This window comes from Silurus aristotelis (assembly GCF_946808225.1).
Source record: "Silurus aristotelis genome assembly, chromosome: 11".
Taxonomy (NCBI): domain Eukaryota; kingdom Metazoa; phylum Chordata; class Actinopteri; order Siluriformes; family Siluridae; genus Silurus; species Silurus aristotelis.
This window is the reverse complement of record NC_139584.1, coordinates 10,869,651-10,887,287: the sequence shown is the minus strand read 5'-3', so window position 1 is coordinate 10,887,287 and position 17,637 is coordinate 10,869,651. Positions and strand designations below refer to the sequence as shown.

Genomic DNA, 17,637 nt, shown 5'->3' with positions numbered 1-17,637 from the left:
GACCAGAGTTTGTTCATACAACACCTTTTATTTATTTATTTATTTATTTATTTATTTATTTATCTATTTACAATCAAGATAAAAGATATATAATTGATCAAATAATTTTGATATAATAAAATTCAATCTGTTGTTTTGTTTTAGAAATGTTTTTAAAAATGACCACACTGGCAGCATTTATTAAATAGGTGAGATGCTGTGAAAGATAATAATAAAAATAATAATAAAATCCTTGCCTTTGCCAGCAGATGGCGCCCTACATTTGTTGTAATATTCAGGAACCCGAACCCCTTTCATCCATTTTCTAAAGAACATCAGAGCCAGCATCACAGACCTATATCTGGCATAGTTACACATTTACATCTATTCATATAATTTTAACCAAAGTGATTTACTGATGAGCCAGGATCACATCGGAGACTGACACTTTAAAGATGCTCAGTGATACAAATGATGCAAAAAGATTCCACCATTTTATGAGAATTAAGTGCATGGAATCCAAAACCACAAGCGTTATCGAAATGATAGCCACAGCTATTGCATAACAATAGGCACAAAGCATTTAAATAACAAATGATGCATTAATGTGACCCAAAGAAAGCCATCTTGGAATCATAAAAACAATACAATAATCATGAACCATATAGCCGTGTGGGATGCATGTCATCAGCTATGCCAAGAGGGAGCATCATAGCTGAACACACACACACAGATAATCATGAACTAGTGTTTAGGGTGTGTATATATGGATGTGGAATTGCTCTCAGAGGAGTATCAAGCTCTTGGAGGTTTTGCAGCGATCATTTAAGAAAAAAATATATTGATCTGATTTAGTATTACATTCAATAAAATATAAATATGGAGGTGGCACAGTGAGGCTGTGGCATTGCTACCTTACAGCCCCAGGGCCTCTGATTCTATCCAGAGCTTGTGTTATGGACTCTCTGGTGTTTATCATGTCTTGGCCGTGTCCCTGTGATCTCCAATTTCCTCCCACCTTCCAAAAACAGCTGGTGTGGTTTGGCTGTCCTAAATATCCTGTGTGTGAATATGTGTGTGCTAGTGCTCTGACATGGACTGACAGTCCCAGGGTGCATTTCCACCCCATGCTCTATATACACTCCAGCTCTGCCATCACCCTGACCTGGAAAAACGGCTACGCAAGATAAAGTAGCAGCCTTTTCTTCAATTCTCTAGTAAGTTGTTGTTCTACCACATATGGCCAGGCCTTGAAAATAATTATCATGCATTATTACTTACTATCCAAAAGAAATAGAAGAGTCCTAATCATTTAATCGTTCTAAATATTAAATCACTGGATTCAAAGCACTAATGTATAGGTAAAGGATGGGCAAAGTGCAGCATGTAGTATTACTTGCACGCTTCTCAAATTAAATCTCGAATAGCAGCTTCCCTAAGTGAAGAACGGAGCAGATATTGTGACGCAGAGCCACGATGTCAGCATTGATATTGTCTTGTATGTGCTTCATACCACGCAGAGCCTCGTTTTCAACCCGAGAGCTGCGGCCTTGAGTCAAACAAAGCCTGTTCTTCACAACACATGGAAGCTGTTTTGGGTTTAACAATGTTGTCATGGAAGTGGTGTCTGGCTATTTTGTACATTTCATTATTTACTTTCCCCTTTAAATCTTCTGAAAATAAAACCTGATGTTTTTCTCCTTCGTGAGTGGAACACAAAAACAGACTGACAGGAAACACTAGCTGGCTGTCATCATGTTAGCCATTTTGGGTGATAGACACAAATGCACCAGGAGCAGTTGTAAGCTATGAGAAGATGCATATGTTTCATAGTTAATAAAGCATAGACTTGGACATCGTTTCTACACTAATGCTAAAGACTCATGTGTTTTTTTGTTATGTTTTTGTTTATTATAACGTTATATTGCACCGTCCTGCATTTGTTAAAAGCTCAAGCACGTGAAGTCAGTTTGGACCCAATCTAGCCGTCATCAGGACCTGGCAAAGCTGATTGGTTAAGAACGTTTGATTGACGCGTCATGTGATAGAGGGGGCGGAGTCAGTGTCCCGCCAGTTCAGCAACTGAGAGAAAGCGCATGCGACATGTGCACAGCAAAGTAAATCTGCAGTGTTAGAAAGAGTTTATCGAACATTTGATTTGCTATAAAATATAACTGATTATTATGGTTTAATATTTTGGTTAATTATGGTTTTTTTTCTGGTCGTGTGAATGAACCCTGAGGAAGTCCGCATTTCTCAGGTTTACTGACCGTTAAAAGGGGCTCGTTCTGGCGAGCTATTGGCCAAAGATGACATCATGCGCGAAAGCCCCGCCCACGTCGACCCCCCGCAACGCGCGCGGACGCTGCACGCGGCATCAACAAAGCCCGCGTGCTCGCTTTTCCCTGGTGCCGTTTCGATGTACGTCGTCAGGCGCTCGTGTGCGTTTATCTTCCCTCCATCATTACTGAGAGAACAGACACCTGGTCTTATTTCTTTATGTATGTGTGTTTCAACATTTTAAGCAGCCAAATGCAGCCAAAGCCACATTATAATGGCGCTGATACGAATAAAAAATATATATAAAAGCGCACTGCGTCAGAGGCTGAACTTTTTCCCCTAATGATCCATCGCCTTTCAGTGAGACACAAACACCGCACCATCAGTACCCACCAAACCCGCCTGTACCCGGTCTGAACCGGTTCAGGGGGGGGGGGTTGCGCGCTCCCATCCCGCCCCCCTTCTGTCACGCGCCAAAACACAGAAGCGCGCGACCGAGCCGAAAAACGGAACATCCTCATAGGCTTGCAGAAGTCCTCGAGCCTCCGCACATGCTGCGTTCTGATTGGCTAACGGTCTCCTGCTGCTGACGACGACAATGTGGTTATTGGTCAGCGGCGGAGCAAGAACTCGTGTGTGATTGGCCGCATGCTGGTGCGTGTGTATGTCTCCGCCCCCCCTTTACAAACGCGAGGAAGCGAGTAGTAAACGAGGCGCGTGCTTAATGAAATCACACGGACGGAAATAAAGCGTGCAGCTTCCCCCCCCGAAAAAGCTTTCCAGCACCGCGGTCCTGAATCCAGATCCTGCTCGCCATTGCCGCCTTTCTGTCCACTGGGTCAGACCAAGGAGCTGATGAACCGCCTTCTCTCCATCACTGCGTCTCTTCTCCACCATTTTGTTGAAGTTTTCAGTCGTACCGCTAGCGCGTAGTGAGTGAGTGCGTGCGTGCAGGCTGCCTCTATCGACACCCGGCTTTGAGCGCAGGCGCTTGCAGGCTTTTTGTTTGCTCCGTGACAGGGCACGTCCACGCTGTTGGCCGCGTTTGGAGCGATCTCCCGAGAGCCGCCGAGTCGGGCGCAGCCTTTTCTCGCGTTCTAATTTTAAGATTCTCACATAGGCGGCATCATTATCCGGTTTTCCAGGATCAGGGGGAAGACAGGAGAAACCGTCAGTCTGTGGAGGAGAGAAAAAAAATGATCAATCCCAACACAAGGAGCTAAACGAAGTTAGCCCTCACCGGCTGCGTCTCCATTGTTCCGAGTCCCGCTCGCTTTTTAAACCCGTCATCACTTAAAACCCGTGTTTTTTCCCCCCCACCAGCGTCCAACTCGTTTATTATCGATATTTAAAATGTGTTCTCGGGTGTGGTTTGTAACCGACCGGCGCATTAGCCAGGAGTATCCTCAAGTTCAGATCCTGCGGGCTCTGAAGGAGAGATGCGTCGAAGACGACGTTGAATTCCGCCATCTGTTGATGGATGAGATCGTTATAACCATTACGGACTCACAGCTCGGTAACTATAACGCACTATCACACTCTATAACACATATTTTAGTATAAATATTTAAATGTGGAATCATGGTTTGGAGATCTTTGTGTGAGGGTTATTGATAACACGTTATGATGGGTTGATGAGACGGATTCAGCTTAATGCTAGTGAGAGACACTGACCGCCTAACCCAGTTTTTTTGCACTCAGACTCCGTCCCAGACCACCGCGGATGTCCGTTGGTGACCATTTTGTCTGGAAAACGTGTTCGCCTGATCAAATACGACATGTTTATCATGGGCTTTTGGTACCAAATAATAGAAAAGGCGCATCAGTGGTGTCGGATTAAAAAAAATATATATATTCTTTATTCTCAGTCAATGAACACAATTCGTGGGTCCTCGTGCGTGATCGCCAGCGCCTGGCCTCTGGCGCGCGCCCATCGCCACAAAAAGCGCGCGCTCCGTTCAAGCCTGCGCGAGCACGAACCAAACCGCAAACAGCACTGTTTCCCATCCACTGACAAGCATGCATCTTTAATTCATTATTATGAATTATTATTTATTCATGATCACCCAATCTCAGTGTGCCACATCAGAGCCAGAGATCCTCATACAATTGTTTTTATTTTATTTATTTTTATTAAACTGCGCAGCTCCAGAGCCAAAGATTTGATCCAAATAATAATGTCAGATATGAAGTGTGTATACTGTGGTGTATATTATGTAAGATGATTTTCCAGGATTGTGTGTGTGGGGACAGGTGTGTTGACAAGCTGTCTTATGACACAGCTCATACATAAAATTTTCACACGCTCGGGGTAAAAAACAGTCCGTGTTGCTGTTATCTAGCAGGAAGAAGACACATGGAAATGCGTGCGATAGGCAAAAACACCTAATCCGGTTTGTCGCAGAAGGAAAATGTGAAGAAGACCGAGACACGATCTGTTAAAGGACAGCGAGTCTGTCTCACGGCCATGATGCACCGCAACGTCACCCGTTGGATACTAATGAAGGTTGGGTTGTAGCTTGTGAGGTGTGTCCAAACTGGTGTCTGCCTTTGCACTGTTGCTAGAGCGTGATCAGTCGGAGGTTTGGGGTTTAAAAACCCAAAGAAGAACCCAGTTATCCAAGGAGCAAACTGCATTTCAACATGTCCCTGTTTTATAAAAACGAGATGGCGGAGCAGACCGACTAGTGCATTGCGTTTGGATTACAGTCAGACCTTTTACATAAATCTAATGTCATGTAAAGACAAGCTAGACTTGTGTGTTCCATGCTGCATACTACCGCAGTGAATATGTTGTAATGCACCATGGTGGATATTGATATTAAATTCTTTTGTGAATCCTTCATGTGGTCATCTTGTATGGAGAGAGATTTCCTTTTATCCAGGTGCAGAACGTATGTATATTCTAGGGGCCAGCTGTCATCTTTAAGAAAGCGGATTTTCAAAGAAGAAACGAGGTGATTGAAGGCTACCAGCCAGACTCGGTTGATTCTAGTTCTTCATCGTCAGCTCGGTCTCTTGGCTCTTGCATGTTACCATCTGGAGGATTGGCAGATTGTTCAGTCTGCAGTTTAGGGGTGGTGAGGGCTGAAGTAGGGTAGATAAAATTCGAAGGTTTGGTAATTCGTTATCCGTATTATTATTATTATTATTTGAAAGAAGTCCAAATTCTTGTTTTCGTCTACTGGAAATTTGTGTAAATGTACATCATTCACTTCTGAATAGTCAAACATATTTTAGAGAAACTATGACCTTGAATAATACCTACAAAAATATTTACACAGATACACCAGAGCTCAGTATTTCCTGGAGTTTTATGGTATAATTTTTTTTTCCCCCACTGGATTCCATGTCTACACTAATCCGGATAAATTTGAATACGTTGCTCTCGTGTCTTCAGTCGTTTCCCAAAAGTTTCGCTTCCACACTAAAACGTCTGAAAACGTTTACATCCCTGTAATGCGCATGCACAAATCGTAGCCTTGACGGTTATTTTCTTTCCGGCTCTTTGAAACGTCGTGTCAATGACGAAAAATTCGCCATCGTATTAGAAAGCTGGAACGTTTTTAGATTTATCCTGAGAGAGCGTTTTCAAAAAAGCTACGTTTTCATTGACCGAGGACGCGTCACAGTGTGGATGCAAGGACAAAACAGAGGGGGGAAAATTAGCTTTCAAACGAAAAACGTATTAATGTGGACGTGGTCTCGGTGCTTTGTAGTGCTGAAGATTAGCAACACGTGTTCTGCCCTCTATTTCTCAACTGACCATATCTGTAGGACTGCTTCTTCCACTCTGTTGTCTAATACATTTTGTCCCATTAACGTGATTCACAGGTTCGCACCTGTTCAGAGAACAAGGCGCCAACTGGATTGTGTCAACTTTGTGCGTGGATGTTTTCGAGGTTAATCTTTCAGCCTGAATCCTGGTAAACCCAGATTAAAGCCTTTTACAGCGGTCAGATAAAGGATTTACAGTTGCATCATCAGTCCTTTTTGCTTGAGATTTTTAATTTTAATTTAAAAACATTTAAGGTGCAACACTGTAATGACTGTGCATCATTTGGCTACAAAAGGTAAATGAAATGCAAATCTGATTTGAATAAGGGGGTGAGTTTTAGACTATTATATGCACAACCATGCATTTCTTATACCCAAGGAAAGAGACATTGCAGTCCTGCTCCATTCATTCACCACAGCTAACAATCAAACTCCAGCTGAAGGCTGCTGTATCCAGTTTGTATGATTGGTAGAATAGAGAGAAGGTGCTGTGAAGCCACACAAGTCAGTAGGCATGTATTTGAGACTTGTGACCGTGGGAATGTCGCATCCTGCAGCGCGTGTGGTACATGGAGAGAGTGGCGCATCACAATTGGGCTGCAATATGGCACTGGCCATTCCTCCAGCAGATGAGAAATGTAACATAGTTGCATGGTTTTGCTGTCACGATTTGCTTTGCTGCAGCAGCACAAATCAGTGCTTCCATAGTCATGAGTTTAATACCTCATCATACATGTACTAGAAACTTGCATACACATTAGTGCCGAATGAATGATGTACACCACCAAAGGCAAAAAAAATTAATTTCCCATTGCATGTTTTGCATTTGTCACCTAGAAATTAGAAAACCAATTTTAGCTAAATTAAATCTGAATGTTTTTGAATAAGTGATTTTCATTAGACATGTAGTTAGAGTTCAACTGTTATGTACCCTTGAGGGTTCCTGCTTGAAGCATGCTAGGCAGTAAAGCACTTTTAAGATATTTTCAGAAAGATATTTAAAAAAAAAAACATTCATAATTCTTACCAATTTTTATCAAGGGAATAAGGACTGAGTTGCTTGGAATTTCAGCAAAGTGTGGAGCTAAAATTACTGCCTTGATGTGGCAACTATTTTGGAAATATTGGCCGTATATCGCTGAACTAGAAATTAATCTGCTGCATTAAAGGGTGAAGTTGATTTTCTTTTCTTAAGAAAACTGTAGTTTTTATTGTTACGAGCCTAATATTCAGATGACAGTACTCACGATAAATAAAAAGTTCAAACATATAAAAAAAATAAATAATAATGTGCGCACACACACATGCACGTTGATTAATCTCTAAATGTTTCTCAGGTCCTACATGTATGTGTTTTACTTCATTGATCATGCATTCATGTCTTTAAAAGTAGACACAGTTTTTTTTTATTTTTTTTTTTAAATCATATATTTTTTTCTTCATTTCCTTAACACAAAAGAATGAGGCCTCTTAGTGCAGGTGCCTGAAATTGCACATGCATGACCTCCGTATGTGACTTTGTGCTTACGTGGCCTGTGGCGTGTTTTTCCTGGCGGGGAAATACTCTTTTCAGAGCTGTACATAGTTTAGGCTTGAATGCCTCCCCCCACCCCCCCTTGTTGTGTGTGCGCATGCACATACTCTGCGAAACAATAAAAATAAAACAATCTGAACAAATCCAACCGTAAGATGTTTGCAGCCCGGACTTTACCCCTAAACTACAGAACCATAGTGAGAGACGTGTCCAGGGAATGGGAGAGCGAGAGAAAAGGATCTTGAGAGAAGAAGAAGAAGAAAGAAGGCGGGAAAAAGAAGAAGGGAGGGGGGTTGTGGCAACAGATGACTTTACCATATGAATGTGTCTGTTTCTTTCTGAACCCCAGAGAACTTGTTAACCCGGCTTGTACTTTCGAGCAGTCACATCTCCATGTGTGTGCATGCCTGCACTAAGTGTATTCTTTAGGCCCGCTCTGTAAGTCAAAACCCACGTGCAGAGGGTGTTGCATCAGAAACAGTGGCCTGTGTATGCGCTACTCAGTGTGGTATCAATAAGCAGAACAGTAATGTCAGTCACAACTTTTATCCTCTGGGGTAGAACGATCTGAAAGCTGGATAGTACTTTACAACATTGATTCTAAACGCGCATTTGCATTAATTGCGGGTGCACGAGGATCATAATGTTGAAAGGGGCTCTTGTAATCAGAATGCTGTGTGCAAACATTGTGTCGTGGCCATGACGGTTTGCGTCTTCAAAATGGCTAAAGGAGGTGGTTATACAGATGCTCCCTTTCTCTCCCTCCCTTCTTTCTTTTTCTTTTTTAGATCAGTCTCCTTTTTGTGGACATGGTGGTTCTTTTAGCAGGCATACTAACTCACCATAACTACAGCACAGAACATGGCTGACAAAAGCAACAATAGCCTCCATCATTGGTGTCCTTCAATAGAGTTATTGTACTGTTAAAGATCTGTTTGTTTGCATGGGACTGGTTTGCAATGTCAGGAATCATAGCGACTGAAGCAGAAACCCTGCGGCAGAAATGTTAAAGCCATAATCTCTTCGCCACACAAGTTGACTTAGACATACTTTTATTTTGGAAACCCTGATATCTAGAAGATTAAATAACTCATCGACCCAACACTCGATCCTGTCACTCAAGAATACTGTACAATAGAGTGTGTGTAATTACAGCAAAACAGCTGGTGAATATTAGGTGTTGAATAAAACTGAGATGGTAATTAAAGCTTGAAAACAGGGAGTGAGAACAGGAGGATATAGGTTAGTGGGTCAGTGAAGAGATAAACGGCGAAGTTGAAGGCTTTCTGTTTTGTGTGGTGGTGTTTAACTGATCTTATGATAGTGAGCACCTCAGGAGGTCAGCATGGAGATGTTGTCTGAGGTGGGGTCTCATTTTGCTTGTCCACACTGACGTTGGTGATAAAATGGGGTATTGGTATAAAAACCTTCTTTAAAAAAAAAAGTAAACTCTGAGATTGGCTCACGTTTCAGCCCGGCCTGCAGCAGATCAGTACAGCTGTATAATTTGCAGGAGAGTTTGGAAATGTGGTCAATGATTTACATCTCAGTAATTTCAATATACTACATGAGCATGGTTTGGGGAACATTGTGATGTTCTTTAGTTGAAATTAAACATAAAGATTGTGAAACCTGCACAATGCTGTTGTTAACTGCACTGAAATGAGTTGACTGCCCCCTGCTACACAGACAGCTACATAGTTGAAACTAAACGTCAGTAAAAATGTACCCAGCACAAAAAAAGGCAACACTCTAAAGGGGAAAGAATGTAGGATGTGAAAGAGGCACATGGGGTTGCTTTTACTTTTGCTTTTCACAGCAACTTGATTTGGGTGGCATTTAAGCTGTGAAATGGTCCACTGCAAGTTTTTCTGGTGAAAAATGTAGGAGATACTTATTGTTAGTAAGAGTTTAAGGCTTTTGTGTTCCTTTTTTTTTTTTTCCTACTGTTTAGTAAAAAGTACAGCAAATTACCTGAGGTATAAAAATCGTTTTTTTTTTTTTTTGTGCTTCTTCCTGTGAGGATTTTTCCTCTTCGTAATACTGGTGCCAAAAACTTATAGTATACAATTAAATGCTGTTGTACGACAGACTACTCTGGTGTTACTGCAATAACATCTCATTTCTTCGATCATATTACATTATCATTCAAAGCCAGTTATTGTTGTCTGATGTATATCGCCTTCACGTTTGGTGTCAAACTCGTACGACTGCTGTATTTCATCACTGAAGTGGAATTCAATTTTTTGGTTGCCACAGTGTTTGTTACTATGTTTGGTGAGGGACTGAAACACCTCAATGTGAAGAACATTGACCGGGTGTCATTGAGTGACATTTTGCTCAGCTGTGAGAGAAACTACATTGTACCAACTCATTATGATTGTATGATATTTTCCAGAAATCCACTCACCACTAGCATGGTTCATTATGTTTACTGAGAAAAGGGAAGAGATTCAGTAACAGGAATATAAGGGGGAAAAACCAAACTAATGCCAAGTTACAAGTGCAACACGGGTTTAATGTGTATTGACTTGTCTAACCTTCTGTTATAGGTCTACGCGTGGGGCAGGAGGTTGTGACCTCGTACCCACAGGTGGCTGTGGTGCGTGTTCCTACTCCATGGGTGCAGTCGGACAGTGACATCACCGTTCTGCGGCATCTGGAGAAGATGGGTTGCCGTCTGGTCAACCGGCCCCAGGCCATCCTCAACTGTGTCAACAAGTTCTGGACCTTCCAGGAGCTTGCTGGACACGGGGTCCCACTGCCTGATACTTACTCTTATGGTCAGCGTTAACACACACCCACATCTATGGTTTTCCTACAGTTAGTGTCATATACACTTATGTATTTTACAGGTTGTTATTCGAAGTGACTTAGATTTGAGAGCTGGGGACTAAGAGATTTATCAAAAGGTTCAGCCATGGCTTTCGGGCAGTCCTGGGATTTAAATTCCAATCTTCTGGCGTTTCCTACTGTCAGCGTCACAGCCATACACTTAGACACATGTTTCTCCTTGTGGAGTTCGTTTGTTTTATATTTGCACAGGTTCACTTTTGTATCTCCACATTTATCTTTCCATATGTGCTTAGAAGGTGCCCAGATCGCTCTGCTGTCGCAACCAGACCAGCGTGTTTGCTTGCATTTCTGCCAACTACCTTCTCTCTTCCTGATCAGCGGTGGAAAGAGAACTAAAAAAAAAAACAAAGACTTTTGCTAATTCAGCAAAAAGGAGAAAGTATAAATAAAGTCCATTCTGAGACAGCAAGTAAGAATAAAAGGAGGTTTATTTACAGGATTGCAGCTCTTTTCACATTTCAGTCTTTACCTTTTGAGAGGCTCTGTAGCTCAGGGATTTTGATGCAAGGTTGTGTGTAGTTCTAATCTGAAAATAGCTCAAATGTAGACGCTAATGTTTCACTACTAGATGGATGATGAAGGTCTTGAGGAAGTAAAGGATTTTCTTTGCTTATTTGCACAAACACTGTGTGGAAACAAACACTAGGACTGACCGACGTAGTCCGGAGCTCTCCACACGCACACACGCTCACACGCTCACACAAGGGGTTTATGTAACCGCATTTGATGGTGAGGCAGGAGAATTAATGAGCATCTAAATGAAAACACAGGGAGAGGCTCATGTCTCTGACGGTTGGTGCCCCCCCTCGAAGCTTCTCTCTCGCCCCCTCCTTCTTCCTCTCTCTCGCCCCAGCAGTAGATGCTGGAAAAAGCTGCCGCAGCTCAAAACAGGGATCAATCACTGCACCGAAGCGGTAAGCACTGCATAATGAGCGGCGACTCCAGCATTCTGTACAGCCTATGCAGTGTCTCCTCAGTGTGTGTGTGTGTGTGTGTGACGCTGCCTTACAATAACTGCAACCCGCTCTCCTCTTCAGCAGAGATGAGCAGAGGAAGGAGGCAGAGGAACAGTTATAATTAGAGCTCTCCCTGCCTCTCTCTTTCCCTCCTCCCCATGGCCCTCACAAATCGCTCTCTTTTTCCTGCGTCTTTTTTTCCACTCTGCAGTCCAGTGCACATCTGTCTCCAACGCCTTCGTAACAGTGCCACATCATACGCTGTTTCAGCAGCCAAGACCTCAGCACTCGACCAAATGGTATTAATTAGTATAAAGCACGAGGGTTACAGACTGTTAGGACAGAACGATGCAAATGATTTGTCTTTCGATTCACTGCACTGTGGATAATCACCAGCTGTGTTTAGATTCTCAGGTCTTTTTTTTTTCCCACTGCAAGTGAATGTATTCTATTAATTATGAATGGATATTATGCACCGCTGTGTACCGTTATGTAATTTCAAACGCCATTTAAAGGGTTCGGTGTCGACATTACCGTGACGATCATGTGTCCGTAACTGGTGTTTAGTTGCCTCATTGTGCTTAAATCCCATAACGTCTTACAAAACTCGTGTCCATACTGAACAGATGTTCTGTATCAAAAATTCTCGTTCCTCTACTCATCAACTATTTAAACTGTTTACATACATATAAAACATTTCTTTGAAGGATGACTCTCTTGTTGCCACCCAGTTTGAGAATGCAGTGCAGATTCACATTTTTCTGAGCAAATACTTCAAGTGCTTTTGTCAGGTATTCGACCCTTCAAACAATGAGCAATGATCTTTTTTCCCCCCTCCAAATATTTGCAAATATACACACATAATATGCATGCAGTATTTCTAGCACTTCATATATTAATATTTTTAATACATTTTTTGATAAAAAAAAAAAAATGAAAGTATTGTGCTCTGTCAGTTTCTGGTATGAGACACTAATCTCACACATGGACTACAGTGGAAAATAGAGTCTAGTCATTACTATGTTAACATGTTTATCTGTGTGTTTTGTTTTTGCAGGTGGCCATGACAACTTTCGTAAAATGATCGATGAGGCCGAGCCATTAGGTTTCCCGGTTGTGGTGAAAAATGCCCGTGGACACAGAGGTGAGTAAAACTAGCTCTGCCTCTTTTGTCTTCACGTCTGAGGGCAGGCTTAGAGAGCAGGCTTAGAGAGCAAATGTGTTCCCTGTGGGTGTGGCCATGCTTCTCACATTCCACATGCACGCGAGTGAGATACGAAGACACTACAGCATGCAGAGGAAACTGTTCACAAGGGGACCAGGCAAAAACTGCAGCATCAGTGGTGCCATTGGCTGCTTCATGGTGAATAAAGAGCAGCTGTTATAATCCCTGATGACTAACGCACACACACACACACACACGTACACACCAGACTGGTGAATTGTATTAAAAAAAAATTTTTTATTCTTTCCTTCTTGTTGCGGTTTTTTTTTTTTTTTTTTTTTTTTTCCCTCCCCAAGGAGTCATGGGGGTTAAAGCTTTGTTAGCTGCCTGATGCAAATATAAGCCAGGTCCTGAAAAATAGACCCCTCTATATATAATTATTATTATTATTTTTATTTTTTTTTAAGAATTGATTTTAGAGGTGGTACTTAACTTTAGACCTTTCACTTATTCAAGATTTCATTTCTGCTCAAATGCAAATACTTTGCATAGCCAACTTTATGCATACTTTGCAAGGCTCTCTTCTATCATTTTTCTATTTTCCCTAAAATTTTTATTTCTATTTTATTTTATTGGACTGTCCCCCTTTAAATGCAAATAGACAACCTTTATATATTAAGCTCCTTTAAGGACTTTAGTATGATCTCAGAAAATCTTTTATATGTAAAGGTAAAACCTCTCACTTTTGTTTCTGTTGGTCTTAAGATAACCTTATTTACTGCGTTGGCATTAAAATCTATTGTACAGATATATGAAGTAATCTATATTAATACTACTGGCACTTTCACTGATCCATACGTGTTTAATCAAGTCAAGTCAATTTTTTGACCCGGAGAGGCCGCTGCGAGATACTGCAGCGCTGCCATCTTGGACACATTCTCGCTTCCTTGCAAGAATGTAATTCTCTCCTATATACAACACTAAACATTACTCTTAAATGTTGTATATAGAAAACATGCATGCACACAAAAATGCAGTGTGACCTCTGGTCAGTTTCATTTTAAAACAGTCCTCAGGGTGAATTCTTAACATGCACATAGAGGCTTCTCTCATTCACTCAGCATTCAGTAACACGCCAGCAGCTTCCTTATAGGGAAGAAATGCATCATTTTATCACAGAGCTCTGCAGGTGTGATTTACCTTCAAATAAAACTGTATTACGATATTATAATCCCATAAATAGTATTATATTTATGCCCAAATAGTATCAGTGATTAAATTGAAAAAAAAGTTATTTATTCCCTAACCGAGAGAATTACAGAACAGCAACATGTGCTGTAGATGAGTGTTTGGTTACTAGTCTTAATTTAACTCGCACACTGAACTTGAAGTGAATAAAAAGATATAGAAATACAAGATGTTAACTTTGAATTAATTATTATTTGTTCTCCTGTACAGGTAAGGCAGTGTTTCTGGCACGGGATAAGCATCACCTCTCTGACTTGTGCCACCTAATCCGGCACGAGGCTCCGTACCTATTCCAGGAGTATGTGAAGGAGAGCCACGGGCGAGACGTGCGCGTGGTGCTCGTGGGCGGCAGAGTGATCGGCTCTATGCTGCGCTGTTCGACAGATGGACGCATGCAGAGCAACTGCTCGCTCGGTGTGTGCGCTATGACCCTTCCTTCATTTCTAATGTAGCTATTTCTAATTTAAACTGGTCCTACCCTGAATCATGCATATCTTTGTTCATCGTATTGCAGTGCGAATACACTTTTGATCACTAATTGTAAAAAATTTATAAATAAACACGCATAAACTGAAACAAACTCTCTAAACCTAAACCAAGATATCGATGTAAAACTAGTTCTTCCACCCATTAGAAAGTGAGCTAGCTGGTCTTATTTCCCCCAACGCTTGTTTGAGCCTGTTCTGCATGCAAGCATGATGTCTTGGCATTTTGTTTAGAGATTATTCTCTGTTATTGTATCGAGATCCAGATCCAATACTCTGAACAGGATTAATAAAGATGGATGATCTTATGTACTTGAAAATCTAATGCATATAAAAAATTTGCATCCTCTGCCAGCTATACAATTTATAGCATTTGGTAGATCAGTAAACGTTAATTGCTTTAAATTTTAATTTAAAAAAGGCAAGATGTGATGAACATTTTCAGGATTATACTGTAGATTACTCGGTGTATATATATTTGTATTTAAATGATTTGTATTGTCTGAGTAATTTCTAGTTATTTGGAAATTCTATATACATTTTTATAGAAAGTTTTATAATAGAAGACTTAATTAAATGGTCCATGTAAAACATAATAATGGTAATAATAATAATAATAATCAAAAATAAAAAAAATAAATATCTAAAGATGCTAATTGGTGGATGGTTTATAAAAGCTGTGTATAAATAAAATGGTACTAATCCCAGCTCTCATTGTTCAGGTGGTGTGGGTGTGATGTGCCCCCTGAGTGAGCAGGGTAAGCAACTAGCCGTGCAGGTGTCCAACATCCTTGGCATGGACGTGTGCGGTATCGACCTGCTGCAGTTGAACGACGGGTCGTTCGTGGTTTGTGAGGCCAACGCCAACGTAGGTTTTATCGCATTCGACCAGGCCTGTGGGATCGACGTGGCGGGTATCGTGGCAGACTATGCTCTGTCGCTGCTGCCCGGCCGTCTTATCCGCAAAATGTCCCTGCTCTCGGTGGTGTCGAGCGCCAGTGAGACCAGCAGCGAGCCTGAAGTGTGTATCCCCTCTGAGGCGTGCCCACCAGTCCCTCCCTGTGCCATCCCTGACGGCGTCAGCACCATGAGCACCAGCTCCACTTCGAGTGAAAGTGAGACGGAGCTTGTTGAGATAAACCACGCCCCGAGTGTGCCCGATCCCTCATACAACATCAACTCCCTCCTCGTAAAGGAGATTAAACTATTGACTGAGTGAGCTGAAGAAAATACGGCAACCACATGCACATACACCCTGACACACACACACACACATGCATACATATACAGTAAGTAATCATACAGTGGTCAAATTTACACGCACACACACACTTGTGTTTTTGTACTAACCCTTCCTGTAAACCCTGATGCTGATCTGAGGCTGCTCCCCTGACAGTGGCTGCAAAAACGCAGTACACACTTTGACCAAGCCTTGGTGCAAGCAATCAAACAGTGAGTGAGCGTGTTCCCAGTATTTCAGGGTACGTTGTACTGGAGAGTGGTTTTAGAATGGAAAAGATTTGAGAACACAAACACAAACCCTCCTTCCCAAAGTATAGCGAGAGCCCAACACTATTGCAAGGCTTATCGAGCATGCAGTGCAGCGTGATTTACCGATCGAACATGAAGGAAGATATCTAAAATCCGTTTGTCTATGTGCGTGCCATTCCGTCACGTTCGAACCCTCCCAAACACACACAGACATTCACACATCAGCATGAACACATGTAAAGAAAGACTGGAAAAGCTGTACATATTCTTTTCCCATTACAGTGGACTGGTACACAGTTGTACAGTTGTAACGATGCATTCCCCATGTTTTTAGCTTCAGTGCTTCTTTGCATTTTAATTAAAAGGTCTCGTCAGGCACGCACACATCCGTTCTGCTAGTTGAGACGTTGCTCTTAATTACCGACCTGAAATAAGTCTTAAGTTTTTCTATTTTAGCTGTTCGACTTAGATGATGTGTAGAAATTGGAGCACTCGGATGCGACCAATTATTTTGGAGGTTCGTTTATTTTTGAACTCCTTTAGGACTTTGTACTCCTTTGTCTTCTTACAGTATGCAGAATGCAAAGTAGATTATAGAAGATTGAAAAATTGAAATCGAAAATGCCACTTTTAAGAAGAGAAATCCCCCATGTTTTTATGCAAAATTGTTGTAACCACTCTGATACAGTCAGGGAGCATTGAGTGAGAGATGGAACATGCTTAAATGCTCCACCAATTCACTCACTCGTCTAGTCGATACCTGTAGAGACCTGCATGCACAGTGTGTGCCACACCCCATGTTTACTTCACCCCTCCTGACCATCTGAGCAGTGAGCTACATAGAACAAGTATTATGTATGACGAATGCTTATTAGGCTTATGCTAACTGTTACCGTATGTCCATATGCCTTTTTTTTTTTTTTTTTCTTTTGTTGCCAACACTAAAATCTTAAAAGCTGTTTGAAATTTATTTGTACATCAACAATAAAATGAACTATCAACTCAAATGGGTTTAACCCAGTGGTGTGCAGACTGGTGCTGTTCAGAAAATAAAAAATGTTATGATTGTTTGAGGCTAAAAATGTCCTCCTGTCTCTGCTGTTTTGGAAAGAAATTCTCTAAATTTGGATCGAATGTGGATGTTTGTGTACCTCAACTTCACACCGAGTCCTATATTACAGACCAGTGTCATAGTCTTAACTCTAAACACAGATTCATGTTTACACATCAGAACAAGGCCCGAGTCGTTTCTGCAACACTCCAAATCCGCATGAATTCGTAACATTTCCAACTTGAAGAAACATTTTGCGATTTTTTTTTTATTATAATTTTTTTATTTTTACACTCAGGGTAGCAGCCTGGATCAAATTCCTCTCCTGACCTGTTCTAAATCTCGGTGTCTTTCAATCTGCAACTAAAGAAATGCTTGTACTATTAATGTTATTATGCATTATTTATTTTATTTATTCCCCTGCTTGGTTTCTACTGTCCAATGTTTTTTTTTTTTTTGTTTGTTTTTTTTTTTGACGATAAAATAGTTTGTGTGCATTAATCTCTGCCTGGTGATGAGCTTTACTGGAATGCTTAACATCTAACAGCTGAAACCCATGCGCACACACTCGCTTTCTTTCTCTCTCTCACACACACACACACACACACACGTACACACACACAGTCACCCCCCTTTCCCATCCTCCATATTGTGATTTGCTGTACCATGTGTGATGTGTTCCACCATCCATCAGCGGACTGAATGGTAACTAAGCAACCGGACACACTCGCTCTTTCTCTGTCTGCCATGGGAGCCAAAAACATGAGCAGCAGAGCTCGTTTTCAGCTTTTCATTCTGTTTGTTAAAATCCTGTG

At 41.4% G+C, this 17,637-nt stretch overlaps 1 protein-coding gene across 1 annotated transcript; it reads left to right on the top strand.

Moving 5' to 3' along the window:
* Positions 1 to 2,623: 2,623 nt before the first annotated feature.
* Positions 2,624 to 16,778, top strand: rimkla (ribosomal modification protein rimK-like family member A). The gene is made up of 5 exons (XM_083555421.1): positions 2,624 to 3,775; positions 10,123 to 10,353; positions 12,440 to 12,526; positions 14,006 to 14,209; positions 15,003 to 16,778. Exons 1-5 carry the CDS (start codon positions 3,613 to 3,615, stop codon positions 15,497 to 15,499), a joined length of 1,182 nt encoding a protein of 393 aa, XP_083411547.1. The 5' UTR covers positions 2,624 to 3,612; the 3' UTR covers positions 15,500 to 16,778.
* Positions 16,779 to 17,637: the final 859 nt, after the last annotated feature.

Excerpts from the sequence above, each read along its gene's own strand:
- rimkla (XM_083555421.1), top strand. The coding sequence starts at position 3,613 with ATGTGTTCTCGGGTGTGGTTTGTAACCGACCGGCGCATTAGCCAGGAG. Across the intron at positions 3,776-10,122 it reads CATTACGGACTCACAGCTCG|GTCTACGCGTGGGGCAGGAG; the intron begins GTAACTATAACG and ends CTTCTGTTATAG. Across the intron at positions 12,527-14,005 it reads AAATGCCCGTGGACACAGAG|GTAAGGCAGTGTTTCTGGCA; the intron begins GTGAGTAAAACT and ends TCTCCTGTACAG.